This window comes from Schistocerca gregaria, chromosome 3, assembly GCF_023897955.1.
Source record: "Schistocerca gregaria isolate iqSchGreg1 chromosome 3, iqSchGreg1.2, whole genome shotgun sequence".
In the NCBI taxonomy this organism is placed as follows: Eukaryota; Metazoa; Arthropoda; class Insecta; order Orthoptera; family Acrididae; genus Schistocerca; species Schistocerca gregaria.
Window position 1 is genome coordinate 393320447 of NC_064922.1, and position 23114 is coordinate 393343560.

The following is a 23114-nucleotide window of genomic DNA, read 5'->3' on the forward strand; positions in this document are numbered from 1 at the left end:
TGGAATTAAAATTCAAGGTGAATGGATATCAATGATACGATTCACTGATGACATTTTTATCCTCGGTGGAAATGAAGAAGAATTCCAGAATGTGTTGAATGGAAGTAACAGCCTGGTGAGTGCAGAATGTGGACTGGGAGTAAGTCGAAGTAGGCAGCTACATAGGCAGCAAAACAACGCATAATGGATGGAGTAAGAAGGACATCGAAAGCAGACTAGCGTCTGCAACAAGTGCATTCCTCGCCAAGGAGGTCTCCTAGTATGAAACGTAGCCCTTAATTTGAGGAAGAAATTTCTGAGATTGTACGTTTGGAGCGCAACATTGTATGGTAATGGAACACAGACTGTGGTAAAAACTGAACAGAAGAGAATCGAAGAAACTAAGATGTGATGCTACAGACGAGTGTTGAAAAGGTAAGGTTCTCTGCAGAATCTACGAGGGAAGGAATATATCGAAAACACTGACAAGAAGACGGGACATAATGACGGAAAAGGTGTAGAGAAATCAGGGAATAAGTTCCATGCACTAGAGGGAGCTGTAGAGCGTCAAAATTGTAGAGAAAGACAGAGACCGGAATACATTCAACAAACAATTGCAAGTATTCGTCTGAGGTGTAAAGGTTGGCACAGGAGAGGAGTTCGTGGCGGACCGCATCAAACCAGTCAGATGACTGAAGACTCAAAAAATAAAAGAAGTTAATGAAATTTCTGCAACAAAACCTAAAAAGAGTGGCACCACAGCCAGTAAAAGTACGAAGGAATGAGCGCTGATATTGAACTAAGAGACTCTCAGGATAATTGCCTGTGTACATAAGTACAGTACTTTCGATGAGTTAAGAAGTCGTTCGCTTGTACATGAATAGTAGAGACTGTCTATAGAAATAACAAAGTCTGAATTCATTGTAGCTTAAGCAATTTCGAGTAAAAATGTACGAAGGCGTTTTAATAAGTACTGCATCCAAATTTTTTATCTGAAAACTCGTAAAGTCATTTAAATGAAGCAAACATTATTAACGTTCTGCGTCTTCATTCTTCATGTCTACGAATGTATTTGTCAACACACTCACCCAGATGAAGAACACATGTCTCCAGAAGAGAGACCAGTTTGTTGATACCGCCGATGTAGAATATGTGACTTTGTTGACGGAGCCACTACGTCGCCTCTGCTTGCACCACTTCACCACTATCAAAGTAAAGTCCTCGAATGTGTTCTTTAAGTTTTGGAAACAGATGAGAAGCGAATGAGGCCCAATCGGAATTGTATGCAGAATGGTCTATGCCAGTGAGCCAAAGGTCTCGGGTTGTTGCAGATGTCACAGCGCTCATGTGTGGTCTAGCATTGCCATGCTGAAAGAGAGGGTGCTCCGTGTGTGGACGAAACTTGATTACGTAACGTTCAAAATTACCCATTTGCACGAGTTGCTTCCTGCTGACCTGCCAGACTTTACTTAACTTTTCCGTGTGCAGATCAAATTTTATTTTTCCAGTAGTTAGCCACCGCTACGGCTTTGTCGTTGGCTTGTAGCAGGTCACTAGAACTGCAGGGCTCCGGCAGTAGTCGGCAAATGAGCAGATGTGCCTCGTCTTGTACCTCTCCGCATCCGCAAAGAACGCGTCATCGTTAGTCAGCAGTCCCCACTTGCACAGATTAGTTTTGCATCTGGGTACACCAGCCCTCAGCCTATTTAGTGTTCTGCACACTATATAAGGAAGTTTGTTTCCAGGTGCCATGTGCTCTTTTGGTATTATCTGCAGTGCGGTTTGTTCATTCTCCCATTTACGGACTCTATTATCTTCCTGTGAACCGTCAAGGATCTTGGTTCTTGCAACAAAGCTATTTCTAGACTTAAGCCTCCGAGCCTGAGTGACGTGCCCATTCAGTGGGTGTCGAGAATCTGTTTCTTTCTTTGTTCTCTCAGCGTCTGCTGCCACCTGCCTTCTGATCTTGGATGGGGCAATTCCAACAAGTAGGTACAAGTTACCCGTCGTTGTGTGTCTGAGACAGTCTGTAACAATTCGCATTGTCTCTTTTACACTTACATCAACCTGTTTAGCATGTGCAGATGCTTCCCATACTGGCGGTGCATAGTCTGCTGCAGAAACACACGGAGCAAGTGCTGATGTTCTCAGTACTGATGGTTTAGCTCCCCATTCATAGTTTGTCAGCCTGCGGATGATGTTATTCCTGGAGCAGACTTTAACCTTGGTGTTTTGGCAATGCTGCTTGAAGGAAAGCGTTCTGTCAAGTACAACCCCAAGGTATTTAGGTGCTGGGCAGTGCTTTAGCTTCTTACCTTGCCATGTAACGTCGAGCTCAACTCCAGCACCTCTATTGCGCAGATGGAAAGCACATACTTGGGTTTTGTCAGGGTTTGGCTTGAGGTGATTGGCGTAGTAGTATTGAACCATTTCTTCAAGCGCTCTAGAGAGATTTCTAGATATTGCATCAAAATTGAACCCCTGGACCACCATAGCTGTGTCATCAGCATATACGAACAGTCTTGGTCATTAATGTACACATTATAAAGGATGGGAGAAAGTACACTTCCTTGTGGTAAGCCATTCTTCTGCAGTCGCCATCTACTGTTCTTACCATTTAGGGAGACATAAAATCTTCGATTCTGCAGAAGACTACCAATAACCATCGTCAACCTACAGTCCCCTGTGAGGTGATATAATTTGCGCAATAGCTTTCTGTGGTTTACCGTGTCGTATGCAGCAGTACGATCTATGAAAGCAGCTCCAGTCATTATTTTTTTTTCAAACCCACCTTCCATATGTTACGTCAGATTAAGTATTTGCCCACAACAAGATCTTCCTGGTCTGAAACCGGCTTGTTCCTTTATGAGCTTTCCCTCTATAGTTTCTGCCACCCGCTTGAGAATCATCCTCTCCAGTATGGCATAGAAGTGACACTGGTCTGTAACTTTTGGGGTCCTTTATCTCCTTGCCAGGTTTTAGTAAAGCCACCACTCTCGCCTGCCGCCATGGTTTTGGAATATTCAGCTCTTTAATACAGGTGTTCATCAATTGTAGTAACCAGTTTCGAGCTTTGGGCCCAAACTGTTTGATCTGCTCTGTTCTAAGGTCATCAGTTCCAGCGGCCGTATTCAGTTTCATACTCTGAATGGCGTCTTCCAGTATGGTTGCTGTGAATGAAGCGTTGAGGAGTTCGTAATCTTTTTGTTCTTGGGGTATAACTCTTTTCTTTTCTCTTTTCCCTTTGGTTTTCCCATTCTTCAGAAGTTGGCTAGCAATCTGATTTGCTGTTACTCCGTTGTTCTTCTGCTGGTGGTCGGTTGGGTGCCCACTTAAGTTTTCAATAATTTCTATGCACGTCTGCTGTTTTGTTTCATGTCAAGATTCTCGACTAGTTTGCGCCACCGTGATCTCTTATTCCCAGCAATAGCCTGCATTAGTTCCTCCCCAGCCTCCATCGTATCTTGGCTGAAGGGGTTCTGAGTGAACAGCTTTTGGTATCTGCTGCCGGTCAGACTCTGTATGTACTGGGTACGGCAACCCCTTGGGATGTTTTTCATTGAGATCCCTTTCACAAGCTCGATAAATCTACCATACTCATCTGGTCGAGGAGGGATTTTCTCAATCTCTTCGTCCAATTGCTCTTTAAATTTCTGCCAGTCTGCCTTTTTGAAATTAAACCGTCTTCGGAAAGGCACCTGCTCTGGTTTAACCATAGCATTCATAACACAAATGACGGGTCTGAGTTGTGTACTTGGGATAGGTTCTTCAACAAGCTTCATGCACTGTGCTACCAACTTCCTACTCATAAAGATGTTGGCAGGATTATATCCCCTTCTCCATCTTCTGCTGTTGAACGATGCTGGCTGTTTTCGGTCGTGAATGAGTCGTACGTCATTAGTGTCAGCACAAGATTCAAGCTGTACACAATTCTCATGTGTCTCATTATATCCCCATGCTTTATCATGGTAGTTGAAATCGCCCATGACAAAATTAATATGGTCATATGTAAAATTGTTTGGTTCATGGAAAACAAAGTCCACCTGTGGTGGTTTGTACACAGACGCCACAGAGAACTTCTAGGCGTGACTGGTAAGTACTTCAATGTTATTTACTTCTGTCACTGCGGCTGATGTTACGTTGAGCCCGAGTCTGATGAAAATCGCACTCCCATACTTGTAGTGAGGTCTTTCAGTGGCCAAATCCATTCCTACTATTTTAGGTCTGTGGCTGGTGGCTCCCCGGTGTGTTTCCTGCACCAACAATACGTCGCATTTATGCTTATAGCACATGTCTGCTAATAAAACACTCTTATGACTAGAGAATCCCTCAATATTTATCGAGATCGTCACAAGGGTTGTTCTTGATAAAGGCCGTTGCATCTTGATGTTAGTTTGGTTTTGGACTTTAACTTGATCTGGTGTTAGAAGGATTAGCCGGTGAAATCTTTCACCGTTTCCAGGGTACGCCCGATTGTGTCTGTCTTCAGTCTTTAGGCTCACAATCTTCAAGGAGTCTCCTTCTTTGCACCCCACCTGCCAGAAAGAGAGACCTTTGGTTTAGAATTTCTTGCTCGCATGGAATGGAAAATAATTGGCCGTGGAAGATTTTGTGGACAGACGAAGCCCAGTTCCATCTTACAGAGTATGTCAATACACAGAATTGTCGAATATGGGCACAATTTATCATAGGGTGATATCTTTTCGAAGAGACACGTGCGTCCGGTCCTGTTACCTGTACCGTCACTGGTAATGGCTATGAGTGTCTATTGCGCAACCACGTCATTCCAGCTCTCCAACTTCGTGGATGTGTGGATGGGATCATTTTTATGCAAGATGGCGCACCTCCACACATTGCAAATCCAGTTAAGCAGCTGTTGAAGCGCTATTTCGCAAATGCTAGAATTATCAGCCGCCATTTCCCTACAGCCTGGCTGTCCCAATCACCCGATCTTAATCGGTGTGACTCCTGGCGGCTATCTGAAAGATGTTGCGCTCAGTGTTCCGATTGCAAAGATAGCTGCATTGTAGGCACGCATTGCGCAACGCATTCTGAACGTGACCCCGTAAACACTTCAATAAGTAGTGGACCATGCTCTTTCTCGATTTCAGCTTGTTGCAGAAAACGGTGGACCGAATACTGAACAAGTGTTCCGCCAATTACACGGAAATTAATAATCCGATTGGATTTTGATTCATGCTTTTTATGCGGTTTTTGGCCTCAGGAGAATTAAAAACCGATTTTTCCCATCCTATGTGGTATGACCTAGACACGGGGGATGGATTTACGTAACAAACAGTGTCACACCTGTACACCCATGCACACCGAGTAGAAGTTTATTTAAGGTCAAATGTACACCTTAGGCATCGTTGTACGATTCATTTGTCATTTGTAGTAGACCACTGTTAAATTATGATGCTTACAGCATCATCTATTGCTACATTTGTAACTATTTATTTTTCTTCTGACCCACGTTTTCTCCCTCCTCCAATAATATTCATATTCACGTCATTCTGACCAGTGGTGTTATTTCTACAGCGATTTGAACGTTTAACTGTAATTATAATCACCCTGTACATCAGTTCCAAAACGAAATCTTTCGCATTTGCACAATTCTATGGATTACCTCTGATTCGATTCCGAGAAAATAGATTGGCGTACAAAATGGATTTTCTTCGTATCATAAAGGTTCATATCACACTCGACGTTGAAGTGCCTGGTTTTTCGATATTGGTCATAGTAGATTAGATTAGATTAGATTGTACAGGGTGTTTCAAAAATGACCGGTATATTTGAAACGGCAATAAAAACTAAACGAGCAGCGATAGAAATACACCGTTTGTTGCAATATGCTTGGGACAACAGTACATTTTCAGGCGGACAAACTTTCGAAATTACAGTAGTTACAATTTTCAACAACAGATGGCGCTGCAAGTGATGTGAAAGATATAGAAGACAACGCAGTCTGTGGGTGCGCCATTCTGTACGTCGTCTTTCTGCTGTAAGCGTGTGCTGTTCACAACGTGCAAGTGTGCTGTGGACAACATGGTTTATTCCTTAGAACAGAGGATTTTTCTGGCGTTGGAATTCCACCGCCTAGAACACAGTGTTGTTGCAACAGGACGAAGTTTTCAACGGAGGTTTAATGTAACCAAAGGACCGAAAAGCGATACAATAAAGGATCTGTTTGAAAAATTTCAACGGACTGGGAACGTGACGGATGAACGTGCTGGAAAGGTAGGGCAACGCGCAGCTAGTGCAGCAGGTGATCCAACAGCGGCCTCGGGTTTCCGTTCGCCGTGTTGCAGCTGCGGTCCAAATGACGCCAACGTCCAAGTATCGTCTCATGCGCCAGAATTTACACCTCTATCCATACAAAATTCAATCGCGGCAACCCCTCAGCGCCGCTACCATTGCTGCACGAGAGACATTCGCTAACGATATAGTGCACAGGATTGATGACGGCGATATGCATGTGGGCAGCATTTGGTTTACTGACGAAGCTTATTTTTACCTGGACGGCTTCGTCGATAAACAGAACTGGCGCATATGGGGAACCGAAAAGTCCCATGTTGCAGTCCCATCGTCCCTGCATCCTCAAAAAGTACTGGTCTGGGCCGCCATTTCTTCCAAAGGAATCAATGGCCCATTTTTCAGGTCCGAAACGATTACTGCATCACGCTATCTGGACATTTTTCGTGAATTTGTGGCGGTACAAACTGCCTTAGACGACACTGCGAACACCTCGTGGTTTATGGAAGATGGTGCCCGGCCACATCGCATGGCCGACGTCTTTAATTTCTTGAATGAATATTTCGATGATCGTGTGATTGCTTTGGGCTATCCGAAATATACAGGAGGCGGCGTGGATTGGCCTCCCTATTCGCCAGACATGAACCCCTGTGACTTCTTTCTGTGGGGACTCTTGAAAGACCAGGTGTACCGCCAGAATTCAGAAACAATTGAACAGCTGAAGCAGTACATCTCATCTGCATGTGAAGCCATTCCGCCAGACACGTTGTCAAAGGTTTCGGGTAATTTCATTCAGAGACTACGCCATATTATTGCTACGCATGGTGGATATGTGGAAAATATCGTACTCTAGAGTTTCCCAGACCGCAGCGCCATCTGTTGTTGACAATTGTAACTACTGTAATTTCGAAAGTTTTTCTGCCTGAAAATGTACTGTTGTCCCAAGAATATTGCAACAAACGGTGTATATCTATCGCTGCTCGTTTAGTTTGTATTGCCGTTTCAAATATACCGGTCATTTTTTAAACACCCTGTACTTGTTTCATAGATCATGAATACGACACTTCGTAATGATGTGGAACGTGTCAGGTTAATGAAAGATGTCTGTACAAGATATTACATTACACAAAATATTGCGTGACACTAATGTTTAAGTTAGTTTTTTTCCCCTCCCAAAATTTATATCTAAAAATTCAGCCAATGAGTAGAAGGAGTTGCCATCTAGAAATTCTTTTAATTTATTTTTAAATGTTGGTTGACTATCTGTCAGGCTTTTGATGCTGTTTGGTAGGTGACCAAAGACTTTTGTGGCAGCACAATTTACCCCTTTCTGTGCCAAAGTCAGATTTAACCCTGCATAGTGAAGATCATCATTTCTCCTGGTGTTATAGCTACGCACACTGCTATTACTTTTGAACTGGGTTGGATTATTAACAACAAATTTCATAAGTGAATATATATACTGTGAGGTTACTGTGAGGATCCCTAGATCCTTAAATAGATGTCTGCAGGATGACCGTGGGTGGGCTCCAGCAATTATTCTGATTACACGTTTTTGAGCAATGAATACTTTTCTACTCAACGATGAATTACCCCAGAATATGATACCATACGAAAGCAGTGAATGAACGTAGGCATAGTAAGCTAATTTACTGAGATTCTTATCACCAAAATTTGCAATAACCCTAATAGCATACGTAGCTGAACTCAGACGTTTCAGCAGACCATCAATGTGTTGCTTCCAGTTTAACCTCTCATCAATGAACACACCTAAAGATTTTGAAAAATCTACCTTAGCTACAGACTTCTTTTCAAAGTCTATATTTATTACTGGAGTTGTGCCATTTACTGTACGGAACTGTATATACTGTGTTTTATCAAAATTTAAAGAGAGTCCGTTTGCTGAGAACCACTTAATAATTTTGTGAAAAACATCATTTACAATTACATCCCTTAGTTCTTGGTTTTTGGATGTTATTACTATACTTGTATCATCAGCAAAAAGAACTAACTTTGCATCTTCATCTATATGGAATGGTAAGTCATTAATGTATATCAAGAACAGTAAAGGACTTAAGACCGAACCCTGTGGGGCCCCGTACTTGATAGCCACCCAGTTTGAGGAATCAGCTGTTGTTTTAACATTACATGAACCACTTATTTCAACTTTCTGCATTCTTCCAGTTAATTATGAATTAAACCATTTGTGCACTGCCCCCCTCAAACCATAATGATTTAGCTTATCTAAAATAATTCCATGATTTACACAATCAAAGGCCTTTGAGAGATCACAAAAAATACCAATGGGTGATGTCCGGTTATTCAGAGCATTTAATATTTGATCAGTGAAAGAGTATAAAGCATTTTCTGGTGAAAAGCTTTTCCGAAAACCAAACTGACATTTTGTTAGTACTTTATTTTTACAAATATGGGAGACTACTCTTGAATACATTACTTTCTCAAAAATTTTTGATAGAGCTGCCAGAAGAGAGATTGGGCGATAGTTACTACGATACCTTGTTTCCAAGCACTCTGCAGCATACAGTTTGAAGAGCTCGTAGTCAAAAACGTTGTCGCAGGCTACGTTACGTTTCGTTTATTTTACGTGCTACGATGCAGTGTTCTAAATGTAGCTAACATATCTCAATTGTTTTCAAAGTTGGAAGAAGAGCCACATCTCACTATATTACGGAGAAAACAGGCGTTAAAGTATCTTAGTTCTTAGTTGTGTGCGCTGTTGCTGAGAGCTCTGCCTAACGGTGCCACGAGCAAATAGCCTGCAGCTCAGTCGTGAAAAGTTCACGCAAGTAGACGCACGCTTCTCAATTTAGTGATTGCGATTTATTGTTGTAGTTACTGTTGGAAGAAATTGATGAAAAAGAAGACATTCCACATAATGGAAAAACTGAAACACATCTCATGTTTACGACAAGGCCTGACGGAAGTTTTTTTATGATATATGAACCTACATTTGTTAAATGAATATTATTCGTACTACGTAATATCTTAAAATGAACTTATACGTCTGCGTCTAATTCGGAACACTTGTATAAGTTAAGTTTTAATCCAAGCTACTGTCTGCAAAAAGTGGTTCAAATGGCTCTAGGCACTATGGAACTTAACATCTGAGGTCATCAGTCCCTAGACTTAGAACTACTTAAACCTATGGACATCACACACATCCACGTCCGAGGCAGGATTCGAACCTGCGACCGTAACAGCAGCGTGTTCCCGACTGAAGCGCCTAGAACCGCTCTGTCACAGTGGCCGGCACCACTGTCTTCCTTTACATTAGCCGGCCGTGGTGGCCGAGAGGTTCTAGGCGCTACAGTTTGGAACCGTGCGACCGCTACGGCAGCACTTTCGAATCCTGCCTCGGGCATGGACGTTTGTGATATCCTTAGGTTAGTGAGGTTTAAGTAGTTCTAAGTTCTAGGGGCTGGTGACCTAAGATGTTAAGTCCCATAGTACTCAAAGCCATTTGAACCTTTACATTAATACATATATGTTAATTTTAGGTTGAAAACATGAATGGAGTCTGTAATGACCTTCATGTCTACCGGACGCTAAACCAAATCTTCCTTCCTTCCTACCATGAATGAAAATCACAGCACTGACACAAACGCTGAAACTCGTACTGAGTGTTCATAAATTTAAATTTGTGGGAAGTTCCTATGGGTCGAAACTCCTTAGGTCAACGGTCTCTAAGCTTACACACTACTTAACCCAACTTTAGGCCGTGACAAGATGCCAAAGACCGCGCTGCTACCGCGCGGCAGTATTCCATGACAGCTGTTTCTATTGGAAGTGAAGTCGATATACCAGCTTAAAGTCACAGGAAAGAAGAGTCAAGAAATAAAATAAAATTGTGAAAAAAGGATATTTACAAAAAAAGTAGTTTCATTGTCATCTGAAGCTAAAAGCAGTGGCAGTTCACAGCTTGTACATGCGAAAAAAATTTGAATTTAAAAGCTCATGTGAATACTTCTTAACAAAAGATTTATCACAATTTCTGTCATTAGCGTTTCCTTTCGTAAAAGTTTTCATTTAATCGATTGGATTACTTTCGTTTCGTTAGAATGTCAATTTCGAGACGTTGCAGTAAGTAGCTATCGTTTCGCGTTTACTCTGTTTCAGTATGCCGCAGAGTGCAACGCTTCACTTAATAAAAATCAAAGGCGTCGTCCTCTGCTTTCCTTTCTGTATACTCTCTATTCTGTGGTGGTAGTAAGAACCACTTACCTATCAGAGTGGTTGGGAGTGGAGCTGTAGCCCACGATGCAAGAATACCCATTCTTCAGCCATCTAGTATTTGAAAATGGAAGCATTTACAGATTTGTAACAAAACCTTACGAAACTTTTTCTCGCTGACTACACCCATAAAACGACGAAAGTAAGAAACTTTGTCGGTTACTTGACTTTCACTGTTGATGCAATAAAACTGCCACATAATGCATGACGTTTTAATTCATTATTTCTTTTCTATTAACTGTATTCACGACACATTTTACAGACGCTATTCACACATTCCCATGAATGTATCGGAAAAATTACATTATTGCACGACACTTTGTTCATAAACACGGAATGTGTGGAAAACTATTGCATGAAGCAAGACTTTAAAATTTATCACATCGTTGCTACTGACTATTCGCAACACTTTTCTCAGGCATCATCCACATTTACCATTAATTGTACCTACAAAAATATATTACTGTACGACAAATAGTTCAGGAGATATGACGTCAAATACTGAGATGCGTGAAAAACTGCCACGTCATGCATGGCGTTTTAATTAATTACTTCTTTGCCCTGACTCTACACGCGACACATTCTGCAGACAGTATCCACGTATGCCGCTGAATGTATCTGCAGAATTATACCATTTTAATATTATAAATGCGAAAATAACTCTCTCCTTTACGCTTTCACGATTAAATCGCTGAACCTATTTTGATAAAATTTGGTACAGAGATAGCCTGAACGCTGAGGAACAATATAGGCTACTTTCGAAATTCTGTAGTACTCATATTCGTTGGTTTGAAGAATATAATGATAAATATGCAACAGTAATTCCTCTTTGAAAAAGCTGTTTACTCTTTGAATTTCGAACTTTATCATATTTGTGAAAATGCTTTTAATGTCGATTCTTCTACGTAATACGACTCAACACAATAAATGCAGTGTTTATACAATCTTCTACGTGTTTAATCCATACTTTCATACTAATATCAGTCACAAAACCGTCACACTTCAGCCACTGAGCTTCATGCCTCTCTTGTAATTTCTTTCTTGCCTTGTAATTCCCGCGAACATCTCATGAACACGCCATTGGGTAGCGCACGGTACTTATAAGGCAGTAGGAGTGAGCAATGCCGGGATTGTGAGTTCGGAAAAAAAGAGAGAGACAGAGAGAGAAAGTCGGTAGAGCATCAGACTCTTAATCTCAGGGTCGTGGGCTCGATCTCCACGTTGGACGTCGCAGAATTTTGTTTCCACACTGATGCTAGCCGTCTCCTCTCTCGTGAGCCTTGCGTAATGGACGTAACCACTTACGACGTTGCCTAGCTGCGTATCACTATCAGAGGCATCGTATTTGAAGCTGAAAGTGATTCGTAAAGAGAAATAAATGTGTTGTTTTGGAATTGTAAGTGTATATTGGTATCGTATGAGATGTGTAGAAAAACAGCAGCGGTGCTCATTAATCGCAAATAATGGTCGCAAATATGCGTTTTCAGCTGAAGGGCTAGTAGTACGTCAGAACGAAGTACCCGAAAATTGAGCTAGGAGGCAATACAAAGAAAAAAAAAGGTGGTGGAGCGATCGACTGTAGCAGAGGATTCACAGTTATTCATAGGTCGCTGATTCAAATCCGGCCCAGAGGACTGTTTTTTTCTAATCTCAGGAGCAAAGAGGCTCCAGAGCATGCCCACTAAGTCAGGACTTTCCTACCTTTTACACATATTTTAGAGGAAATTCATTTGCTCAGCTTGTAATAGCTACCTGATAATCAAATGATTCGTAGCCTTCGTAGGAAATAAAAAAAAAATATTATGTGGTTTGCGTAACTGTTTCACGCTCAGGGGTTCCCATGTTCAGTTCCCTCCGGTTGCATTTTTTTTTCTGCTCGCGTTTAAATGTTTATGTTGTTCACACCATCATTTTATCATCGTCCACTTGCAAGTCACCGAAGTTGCATCAGATAAAAAGATTTACACCAACTCCCGAATATCCCAAGCGGGTTCTCTAGGCCAATAAAGCCACGCGCACATCTCATTTCATTTTACTGATACGCGAGCGTAGCCCTGGGTAACAGCTACCATGCAGTGCTTACACAGTCCACAATGTGTTTAATCCACGCCAATCCACATTTCCATACTAAAATTATAAATGCGATGGTAGCTCTGTTACAGTTTCACGAATAAGCCACTCAAATTTGACGTGAGATAGCTTCAATCCTGATAAAGGAGAGAGGCTACTTTACTTTACAAACTATGTAGTACAAGATATTTATTGATTTGAAAAACATTACGCAAATTAAGAAAAATATTTACTCTTTGAAAAAGCCATTTACTGTTCCACTTTTAACTGTATCGTCGTTGTGAAAATGCAGCTATTGTTTGATATGGTCCACGTAGTATAATTCAACGTAATCAATACAACGTTTGTCCAATTCTCAACGTTTTTAATCCATACTTCCATACTAATATCGATATTATTAATTGCGAAAGTAATTCACTCTGTCACGTTTTTCTCCAGTGAATCGACCCCGGTTGTATTTGGCCTGGAGATAGCTTGAACCCTGAGGAAGATCATATCTTACTTTAGAAAGTAGTATACTTTTGAGTATTATCAACATTTTTAAATATAGAGTATACCAGTGGTATGCAAACGACGCTGGCGGGATGGTAGGGGACTCTTAGTATCTATAGATAGTTCCGTGACAGTGAACATCCAGTGCTGTTATGCGCTGGTTTGTGATACTGAATTCCTACACCACCTTGCATAGCTGGAGAGTTTTGGTGAAGATACAACAAGAAAATCGGGCGGTAGGCCCGAGAAATATATTTAGAACTATTACTAAAAGCCTCGCAAACATAAATCCGATTTAACACATATACTATGTGAGCATGGGTTTGATCTGAGATTCTGTTATTTTGTGCAACGGATTAATCTGAGATGTACCCTTTACCCTGTGGCTCCTGCAAGATGCAATTTCCACCCCCACCCTACTACAGAAGTCAGACAGACGCTCCTAACGTTCTAAAGAGAAATGCCTGAAAAACTTTCAGCAATAAATATCTTCTGGAGTCGTCCGCTGTAAGGAAATGACACAAAAATTCACAAAATTTCTTACGTAACTAGTGGGATCTTGGGTAATGGAGTAGTGATAGTCTAAGAAAAACATGAAACTAACGGAAGTTATTATTTATTTTGCAAAAATTCTGAGAAATCACAATGGCACTTTTAGTTATGAATTGAACAAGTAATATCCTGGTTCTTTTCGGAATGTGAAGTTACCTCTCAAGGACAGGATTCGCTAATGAAATTTCTATACAAAGCTTAAGATAGTTGTTGACTTGGCATACTGGCTGAAAGGTGCGCCTACTCAATTTGAATAATTATCCATTAGAATGTTACTAGGTACGGTCGAGGCTGTCGTGTGTGAAATGCAGTGAAGTGTACTGTTGTGAAGGAAATATGGGCCTCGCAATAGCTGTAGCGCACAATCCGTAAGCTACAATGACTGCTGTCTGTGCCGCTCGCTGCTGACAAATAAGATAACTCTCGTTCTATCTGGATTGACCTTCGCCAATCAAACTCTCCCTATGCCTTGACGAAGTCAAGGATTCCAGTTAGCCCCTAGTCTAACTATTCGCATGGTACACCGTTCAGATAACCAGTCCACTGCGATGCCACTCAAGAATTCGCTCGCAGGCGTTTAACTATAACTCTGTCCATTCACACCGCGCAATAAGTGTGTCGGCCAACACAGTTAACAACGCTTAATCGCAAGGACTCGATATAGAGTCGCCCTTCGATTCGCTCTCGACAGAGGTGCTCTCCCAGTGAAGTACTGAGGAGAGACGTGTTCCTTGCTCCAAGAGCAACAACGGAACGGCGCCTCTCCACACCAGACGTGAAGGGGTATATCTTTCAGTCTCTTCCATTACTCCTTCAGCTCAAGGCTTCAGAAATATCGTCTGCCAATCAGCATTGCTCTTCTAAAACGGGAGAATGACGTTTCATTTAAGGCGACCAATCCGGAAACCTGTAGCATTGGCGTTTGGCATTTGCTGTCTCCCTGTGAAAATCTCTGAAACTGCGTGCTAAGTGTAAAGAATGCGTAGGCTGGCCACTCCCACACAATGTAGCGGAGTTTGCTTTTAAGCCGAACTCTGGGTAGTTCCGCCTTTCCCTCGGGAACACGCTGTCCGCTCCACAGTCGGTCACCGGCCGACATAGATAGGCTGGGTCGTCCTCTGAAGGGACCGGTGACCCGTTGTGCGGTTTCTCTCGCGAACTAAAAGCTCCTGTGACCGTCGTGTCTGGAATGTATGTGTGTACGCCAGCCTCGAGTATTTCAACCCCAGTACGCTTACTTGTTATTTGCATATCGTTTACATGAATTCTTACTACATTGACTTTATCTTATCGAGTTTGGGTTCGAATGAAGCGTCTTGATGTGCAGAATATGATTGTGAAGGCGGAATATGTAAGCAATGAAGGTCAGGAGGCCACAACGTCTTACAACTATGTGTTCAAAAGTATCCGGACACCCGCAGAAACATACGTTTTTATTTTAGGTGCATTGTGCTGCCACCTACTGCCAGGTATTCCGTACCAGTGACCTCAGTAGTCATTAGACATCGTGAGAGAGCAGAATGGGGCGTTCCGCGGAACTCACGGACTTCGAACGTGTTCAGTTGATTAAGTGTCAGTTATGTCATACGTCTGTACGCCAGATTTCCAGACTGCTAAACATCCCTAGGTCCACTGTTTCCGATGTGATAGTGAAGAGAAAACATGAAGGGAGTCATACAGCACAGTCCGACCTCGTCTGTTGACTGACAGAGATGGTTGAGACAGTTGAAAAGGGTTGTAATGTGTAGTAGACAGACATGTATCCAGACCGTCACACAGGAATTCCAAACTGCATCAGGATCCACTCCAAGTACTATGGCAGTTAGGCGGGAGGTGAGAAAACTTGGATTTCATGGTCGAGTGGCTGCTTATAAGCTACACATAACGCCAGTAAATGCCAAACGACGCCTCGCTTGGTGCAAGGAGCGTTAACATTGGACGATTGGACAGTGGAAAAATGTCATGTGGAGTGACGAATCACAGTACACAATGTGGCGATCCGATAGTATGGTGTGAGTATGGTGAATAGCAGGTGAGCATCATCAGCCAGAGTGTGTAGTGCCAACAGTAAAATGCGGAGGCGGTGGTGTTGTGGTGTTGTCGCGTTTTCCAAGGAGGGGCTTACACCCCTTGTTGTTTTGTGTGGCACTATCACAGCAGGGGCCTACATTGCTTCCCAGTGTTGAAGAGCAATTTGGGGATGGCGGTCCTATGGCAGAATGTTTACGTGATAACAACATCCCTGTAATGGACTAGCCTGCACAGAGTCCTGACCTAAATCCTATAGAACATCTTTGGGATGTTTTGGAACGCCGACTTCATGCCAGGTGGAGAAGGAAGAGATTGGCAGAGGTTGGGGAGAGTGGTGTGAACAGAGAGAGAGGGGAGAAGAAGAAATGGACAGAGAAAGGAAAGAAGAAGAGGTGGACAGAGAGAAGGATTAAGTGAAACTGACAAATGGAAGCAGACGATGAGTTGGAATTAGGGAGGGGTGGAGGATGGACATAGCGGGAGGAGCAGACTGACAAATATAGAGTGGAAAAGGAGATGGGCAGGTAGGGGAAAGGGAGGAGGAGACTTACAAAGAGAGGGAGAGGAGGATTTGGAATTGAGAGGGAAGTAGCAGATGGACAGAGAGGCAGGAGTAGATTAATAGAGAGTGGGAGGTGGAGGATGTGTGCAGAGAGAGGAGGCTGGTGGAGATGGACAGAGAGAAGGAGAAGGAAGAGTTGAACTAATAGAAGACTGGAATGAACACACACCCAGGCAATGCCAGGTACTCAGCTAGCATAATATATTATAGCCAATACATTTTGTTTATACACTATTTAGTAAACGGAGTCTAATTACGTTCTGTTCATTAAGAGGTCACAGAAGCCAATAGGCGTTAACCAATTGATTATAGCACTGTTGTGTATCGAATCCCAGTTACCTCCATTGTACTACTTAGTTTAACCGCTACAGCACACAAGTCGTAAGTATTCCAACGCCACGTACAGTGGATGTTGTCTTGGTTGCAGGTATTGGCCTGGGGCTGGTGATGCCCGCGGCCTTCACGTGCTTCAACAGCTACTTCGAGCGCAGGAGGACGTTCGCCATGGGCCTGGTGCAGTTGGCGGTCGGTCTGGGCACGGTCGGCATCCCCTTCATGGCTCAGCAGCTGGTCGCCGCCATAGGCTTCAGGCCCACGCAGGGCGTGCTGTGCGCCGTCAGCGCCTTGCTGTTTCCTGGAATTGCAGTGCTGAGGCCAATTAAACACGCGGAAAAACGTGAGGACTTCGGAAGCAAACTGAACTCCGCCTCACAAAACGGTAAAACAGTGGACACATTCGCAGAAAATGAGACCGATGCCAAAAATGGTGCGGCGGTAGATTACGCAGACAGGAATATCATTAACGCACAAAAGATGAAACCTAAAAATCAAACTAGCTCTGATGCGTTGGCCAACGACGCCAAATCATCAGAAAAAGAAAAGCAAGATTTTCTGGAAAAGGAAGCAAACCTTACGGTAAGAATTTCAAGCAAGTAAGTCATTATTGAAACTTATCACTCATATCAAATAGTAACCAAAATCTGGTGAACACAGACTGCTCTAGAAGAAGTAGTAGCTCTTTACGCTTGCAGATTATCTACCGCTAGCGCCGCTTCTCCGCAACCAGTCGCCATCTTATTCTGCCTTGACTTCCCTCACCATTCACATTCTTTCCTTCCACTGCTTCCTCCATCATTTTGCCGGCTGCATGGTGGGCAACCCGCTGGGATCGTATCCATCTTAGTACCGTGTTTGGTATCCTGTCTTCTTTCATCCTATTCATATGGACAAAGTACATCAGCTGTTTTTCTTGGTCGTCATCACAGATATCCCTATCCATGTTCATTCTTTCTCGGATTAAATCATTTCTTATCTTATCCATCCTAGTAGAGCTTGAGTTTGTCTTAAATATTCCATCTCAGTGGTAAGAGGTTTTTTTCCCCCTCATGCTTCTGCTTCATACAAAACCACACTCCGCACACTCCGGTCTATAGTCTTATACACTCTCTTCTCCGTTGCTCTTTTTATCTTGTCATTGTTGAATCGAAAACTTGCTGCATGGCTAGGACATCTAAATTCTTTTGAAATCAAACACAAAATAATTAACACATGCGTTCCCAGATTACTGCATTAACGTTGGGCAACACGTTATAAAGAGATAAAATGTGTCATAAAATATGAAGCTTGTGCATTAAGTCTACTGGGCTGGGTGCAAGCCTGCTAACACAGCTACGTATGTGGTGAATTTATTTGGTCTGCTTATCACAAAGTGCTGTCGTCTCACTACTTTGTTGGTGCAACTAGTCGTCCGCATAAGTTCTTTGGAGTGGGGATAACGGACAGCGGTCCCCTGCAGCACCCTTGTTAAATGGTCGGCATATGACAGGTGAACTGGCAGCCCACTAGCGCTGTAATGTAACAGTAATCGCCCGCTGGCGATTGCCGAGTGGGTATGGACCAGTTGCAAAATATGACTAGCAGCTGCGTCTGCTGAGACATTGCAGATTTAGTGGTTGATTGGCAAGATTTCACATTTGTCATTTTCGATTTTCACTGTACAACACACGAGGGTCTTGTAAAACTCCGTCACACGTGTGCAAGCCAAAGAGGCTAATACATGCAAGCCCACTTAAGTGCCGCCCACAACACATTGCGATTCGTCAGTGCTCAATACAGCGCCGACTCATATCGTTTAATTATATAATTCTGACATTGTGCCAGAATGGGGACGATTGGAAGTGTAATAAACTAAGGAAAAAATTTCAAAAAGCCAAGGTCGCTAGTAAAGGATTTATTTCGATAACCGGTTTCTGTAAGATTATGTTACCATCTTCGGATCTGCTGTGGGTAGAATCAAGTTGACGGGATAAATAGGGTTGCAAGTCAGGTACAACAATATACAAAGTTAATTGTTCGTATGCTTGGAAAAGTAACGTAACTTACGCGCTACAAATTCGCATGAGCTCCTCCAACTGTGCTTTGTATTGTGTCACGTCACAAATATGCATACGAAGATCACGGAAATGAACGGATATCGGCATGTCAAATTTAAAATAAAGAATTTGTACAAACATAAGGATAGAGTGCCGAACCAAGTCCTCGTGATTACACAACAGCTGACTACAGACTGAGGTGCGAACGCAGCAACTGTTTCTTAAACCCACAAGGTGGTACTGCGGTAGCACAATTTTCGTTTTGTGTAAAACAAAGACATGAATATACAACACCAAATAATGGTTAACATACTAACTGAAGAAAGAACCTTTAAAAAAACGTTATTTATATACAAAGCATAATCCAAAACAGAACCTTTGTGATGTTAAAACATCATTTTTTAATAAAATGTTTTACGAAATTCTTAGCAGGCTTCATTGTATAAACATGTAAAACTGGTTTATATAATCAGTTTACGGCGTAATCCAGTTAGTAATCAAGCCAAACATTCTTTATACTCAAAACAGGCCCCAAACAGCCAAATTTGTGTTTAGAACAGCGAACTCACAAACTAAATCTACTAAGTGTTGATATAAAACAAAACCTTACACAGCTATAGTTGACATAAGGCATAAACGGAAACTGCTGACTAGGAATTGTTTTGGCGTTTACTCCTGTCATTTCCTCTCGCCCATTGGTGCATCTGGCGCGCTATTTGGGCGGCCATATTTCCTGCTACCACGCTGCTGACATCTCTACACCGGTTCAACGATGTGTTCTAAAACTTAACAGTACCGTACAATCGGTATGGACGCCGCTAGTTCATGAAACGTACTTGTTACCTGCACATATTCCAGTACTTGTTGTTTCACTATAACACAATTTTTTCCTCTATAGTCACTTTCCAAGACTTAATATTAGACAATGATTGAGAACTGTTTCTTCATTTACTTTAATTAGAGTTTCAAGCCCCTTGATGAGATTCGCACTTTCTTTTTGCTGACAGGTTCCCTGCTAGTGTGCTACCGACTTCACTACAGCTGTCTGGAGGTTACTTCCCAAGTTTACAATCCATAACGCCACTTATCGCTGGAGTAAACTTATTTTACTTATCATTAGTTTTTTATATATTACTTATTACCCAATTTATGTGCCGTTACATTTTCGTTTATGCCTTATGACAACTACAGTCGTGTAAGGTTTTGTTTTATTATTTCGTCGTACTTTGCCCACACCCTGAGACGATTTTCAGGCACTACGAACCACATTTAAGCATTTACGAGCTCTTTTTATAATAATGCATCCATCATTGTGTTACATACTGTCTTGTATTTTTTTAGGAGCTCAGTAACATGCTGCATGCATATTACGTTGACATTCGTAATAATGTGATCATTATAAGTGTATACCACTTCTTGTCGATAAATTTTTAAAATTTTAAAATTTTCCTCCTTAATTTTCACAGCCATATGTAACTTCTACTTATTTGTGGTACTTTTTTTATGTACAGCCTTTTGAAGAAGAGTACTAAGTGCCTGAATTCGCTTACGCTAATAAAATTTCGATACATTCAACTACAGCAACTACAATTGTTGAAAATTGATAAAATACTAAATTTTAGCACTGCTGCTGTAGCTAATTGCCGTTTTTTACTCGGTTATTAGTGAAAACTACAAAAAAACCTGTTATAACCGAGTACAAACAAATACCAAAAAATACAGGTTACTCGGAACTAAAATACCCGTATCGGTTTTAACCGGTCAGTTTTTCCCATCCTTATTTTCCAGTAGTACCCTGCATGTACCTTCGACGATAAACGATGGCTGACAATTTCATCTCTTGTATAAATTCCACACACGTTAATACTGCCAGAGCAGAGCACAGCAGGCGGGATTCATCACTTTAGGAATTTCTGCATGCTCTCATTATATAGTGAGCTTTTACCGCGATCGTCACTAGAGGCAAACCGCGACCATGCTTCTAATATACACCGGCGGTAGTCCTCCACCAGAAATTACCGTTCCGTCTCGAAACCTACAGGGAGCAGAGGTCAATGTGAGGGGCGAGGGGTCTGCTACGCCATGGCTCGCTTTTGCGGTGTTATAATACGAGACAGATGACGGTAGGACACTAATGCTCGTGGTATTTGACTCTAGCTGCAGCAGATTCCACCGAATCAAGGCAATGGCAGCACAATCTCGGCGCCATACGGTTGTATTTAATGGAGCACAGCAGTACCTCTGAGATGGGCTGCATGGTACGTCAGGCAACCGTGTCCTGGTCGTACTCAGATATTCTGATATTTCACGTCTTCTCCATTCTGCACTCGACACTCGCCGACCGCCAGTACTACCGGTACAAAATCTACAATAAGTACAATGACACACGCACTTAAAGAAATGAATCAGATCCTTATGTTTTGCTTGCAACTAATTTTCTCATAGATGCTTTACGATTATTACTGTTTCCAGTGACTGACCGTCGAACATGGGATCAAACAATTATAGACATTTCAACCTATTTTTCATAATACGTGCCATTTGTTTACATTAATAATTAACTGCAAGACCCAAGTATATAACTTTTGCGGGTTTTCAAGCCTTAATCTTCTTTTTATTTATTTAGTTTTTACGACTTCCTGACTTTCAAAAGCACTGTGCACTAAGAGCGCCGTAGAGCCTTACGTACAGCGTCCGGGCAGAGGTACGGGAATATCATAAACATATCACGTTACCATGTCTAATACAGTGAAGGAAACCCGTTGGCCTTCAGAATAGTTTCCAGTCATATCATTCTTCCTGCAAAATAGTGGCAAGTTCAGGTAAGAATGATGCAGCTGGATAGCTATCATACTGCAATCTCTCCGAAGCAGACCACAAAGCCTCAATGACATTGACACCTAATGGCTGGGGTAGCCAGGAGAGATAAGATAATTCGTCCTCGAGCTCACGAAACCAATCTTAGATGATGCGATTTGTGTGAACATCACCGTTAGGGAACAGACATTGTGCTCTGGGATGGACCAGATCAGCCAAAATGGTCACATAATCTTTGCCAGTAATGCGACCTTGCAGAGTACAATGATATGGCTGCCCAAACCATCACTGAACTCGCATCACGTTTCATTCTTGCGACGTAAACTCGGCCAGAAGTTCGATCAGCGTGAAACAAAACTCATCCGACCAAACAACATTCTTCTGTACTTCGCGAGTGCGACATTCAGCTCTGCCTCACTTTTGCAGCTGCTGTCCTATTATTTTTAGTTATTTTTCGTCTTATTCACAATCCTCTTTAACGAGCGAGTGTCACGATCTCTCAACACACACTTTCGTTCTCACTGTGACTTAATAGATAATGTTTTTCCGCTTACACTGCAGGCTGTATTAATGTTCGATACAGTGCCTCTTGAGACAGTAAACACCTCAGCTCCCTTGTTTACGTTAGCACCCACCATACGAGTTCAGATTCACTTATCTCCGATATAATGAACTCACAACTACACAAATCACCGCTCTGACCAGTATGATACTTAAAACGTATAGTGGACATTGTACATGTGCCGTTGAAGATCAAATACAACAGCAAAACCTGCAGTCTTGGCTAGAATACATTTACACACATCAAAAAATGTTTTGCATCACCTCGGTTCTGTACAGAAAAATTGGAATAGAGATCAACATAAACATCGTTTACGCCATTTTTATTGTTCATGAAAACCAGACATTGATTTTGTACCACCACACAGCTAGACCTTCGGAGGTGGCGGTCCAGATTGCTGTACACACCGGTACCTCTGATGCCCAGTAGCACGTTCTCTTGCATTGATGCATGCCTGTATTCGTCGTGGCACACTATCCACAAGTTCATCAAGGGACTGTTGGTCCAGATTGTCCCACTCCTCAACGTCGACTCACGTAGATCCCTCTGAGTGTTTGGTGTGTCACGTCGTCCATAAACAGCCCTTTTCAATCTATCCCAGGTATGTTCGATGAGGTTCATATCTGGAGAACATGCTGGCCACTCTAGTTTAACGATGTCATTATCCTGAAGAAAGTCATTCACAAAATGTGCACGATGGGGGCGCGAATTGTCGTTCACGAAGACGAATGCCTCGCCAATATGCTGCCGATATGGTTGCACTATCGGTCGGAGGATGGCATTCACGTATCATACAGCCGTTACGGAGCCTTCCATGTCCACCAGCAGCGAACGTGGGCCCCACACTATGCCACCCCAAAACAGCAGGGAACCTCCACCTAGATGCACTCGCTGTACAGTGTGTCTAGGGCATTCAGCCTGACCGGTTTGAGTCCAAACACGTCTCCAATGATTATCTAGTTGAAGGCATATGCGACACTCATCGGTGAAGAGAACGTGATGCCAATCCTGAGCGATCCATTCGGTATGTTACTGGACCCATCTGTACCGTGCTACAAGGTGTCGTGGTTGCAAAGATGGTCGTCCCCATGGACGTCGGGAGCATCATGTAGCTTATTGCGTATATATTGAGTCGTAACACGACGTCCTGTGGCTGCACGAAAAGCATTATTCA

General features: G+C 42.4%; 1 protein-coding gene across 1 annotated transcript in view; it reads left to right on the forward strand.

Annotated features, from left to right (window-relative positions):
* Positions 1-23114, forward strand: part of LOC126354827 (monocarboxylate transporter 13-like) — a 130654-nt gene that overhangs the window by 63038 nt on the left and 44502 nt on the right. Inside the window, exon 5 of the mRNA XM_050004770.1 lies at positions 16617-17104. Within this exon, the coding sequence (XP_049860727.1) occupies positions 16617-17104 (488 nt within the window). The remainder of the gene's footprint in view (positions 1-16616; positions 17105-23114) is intronic.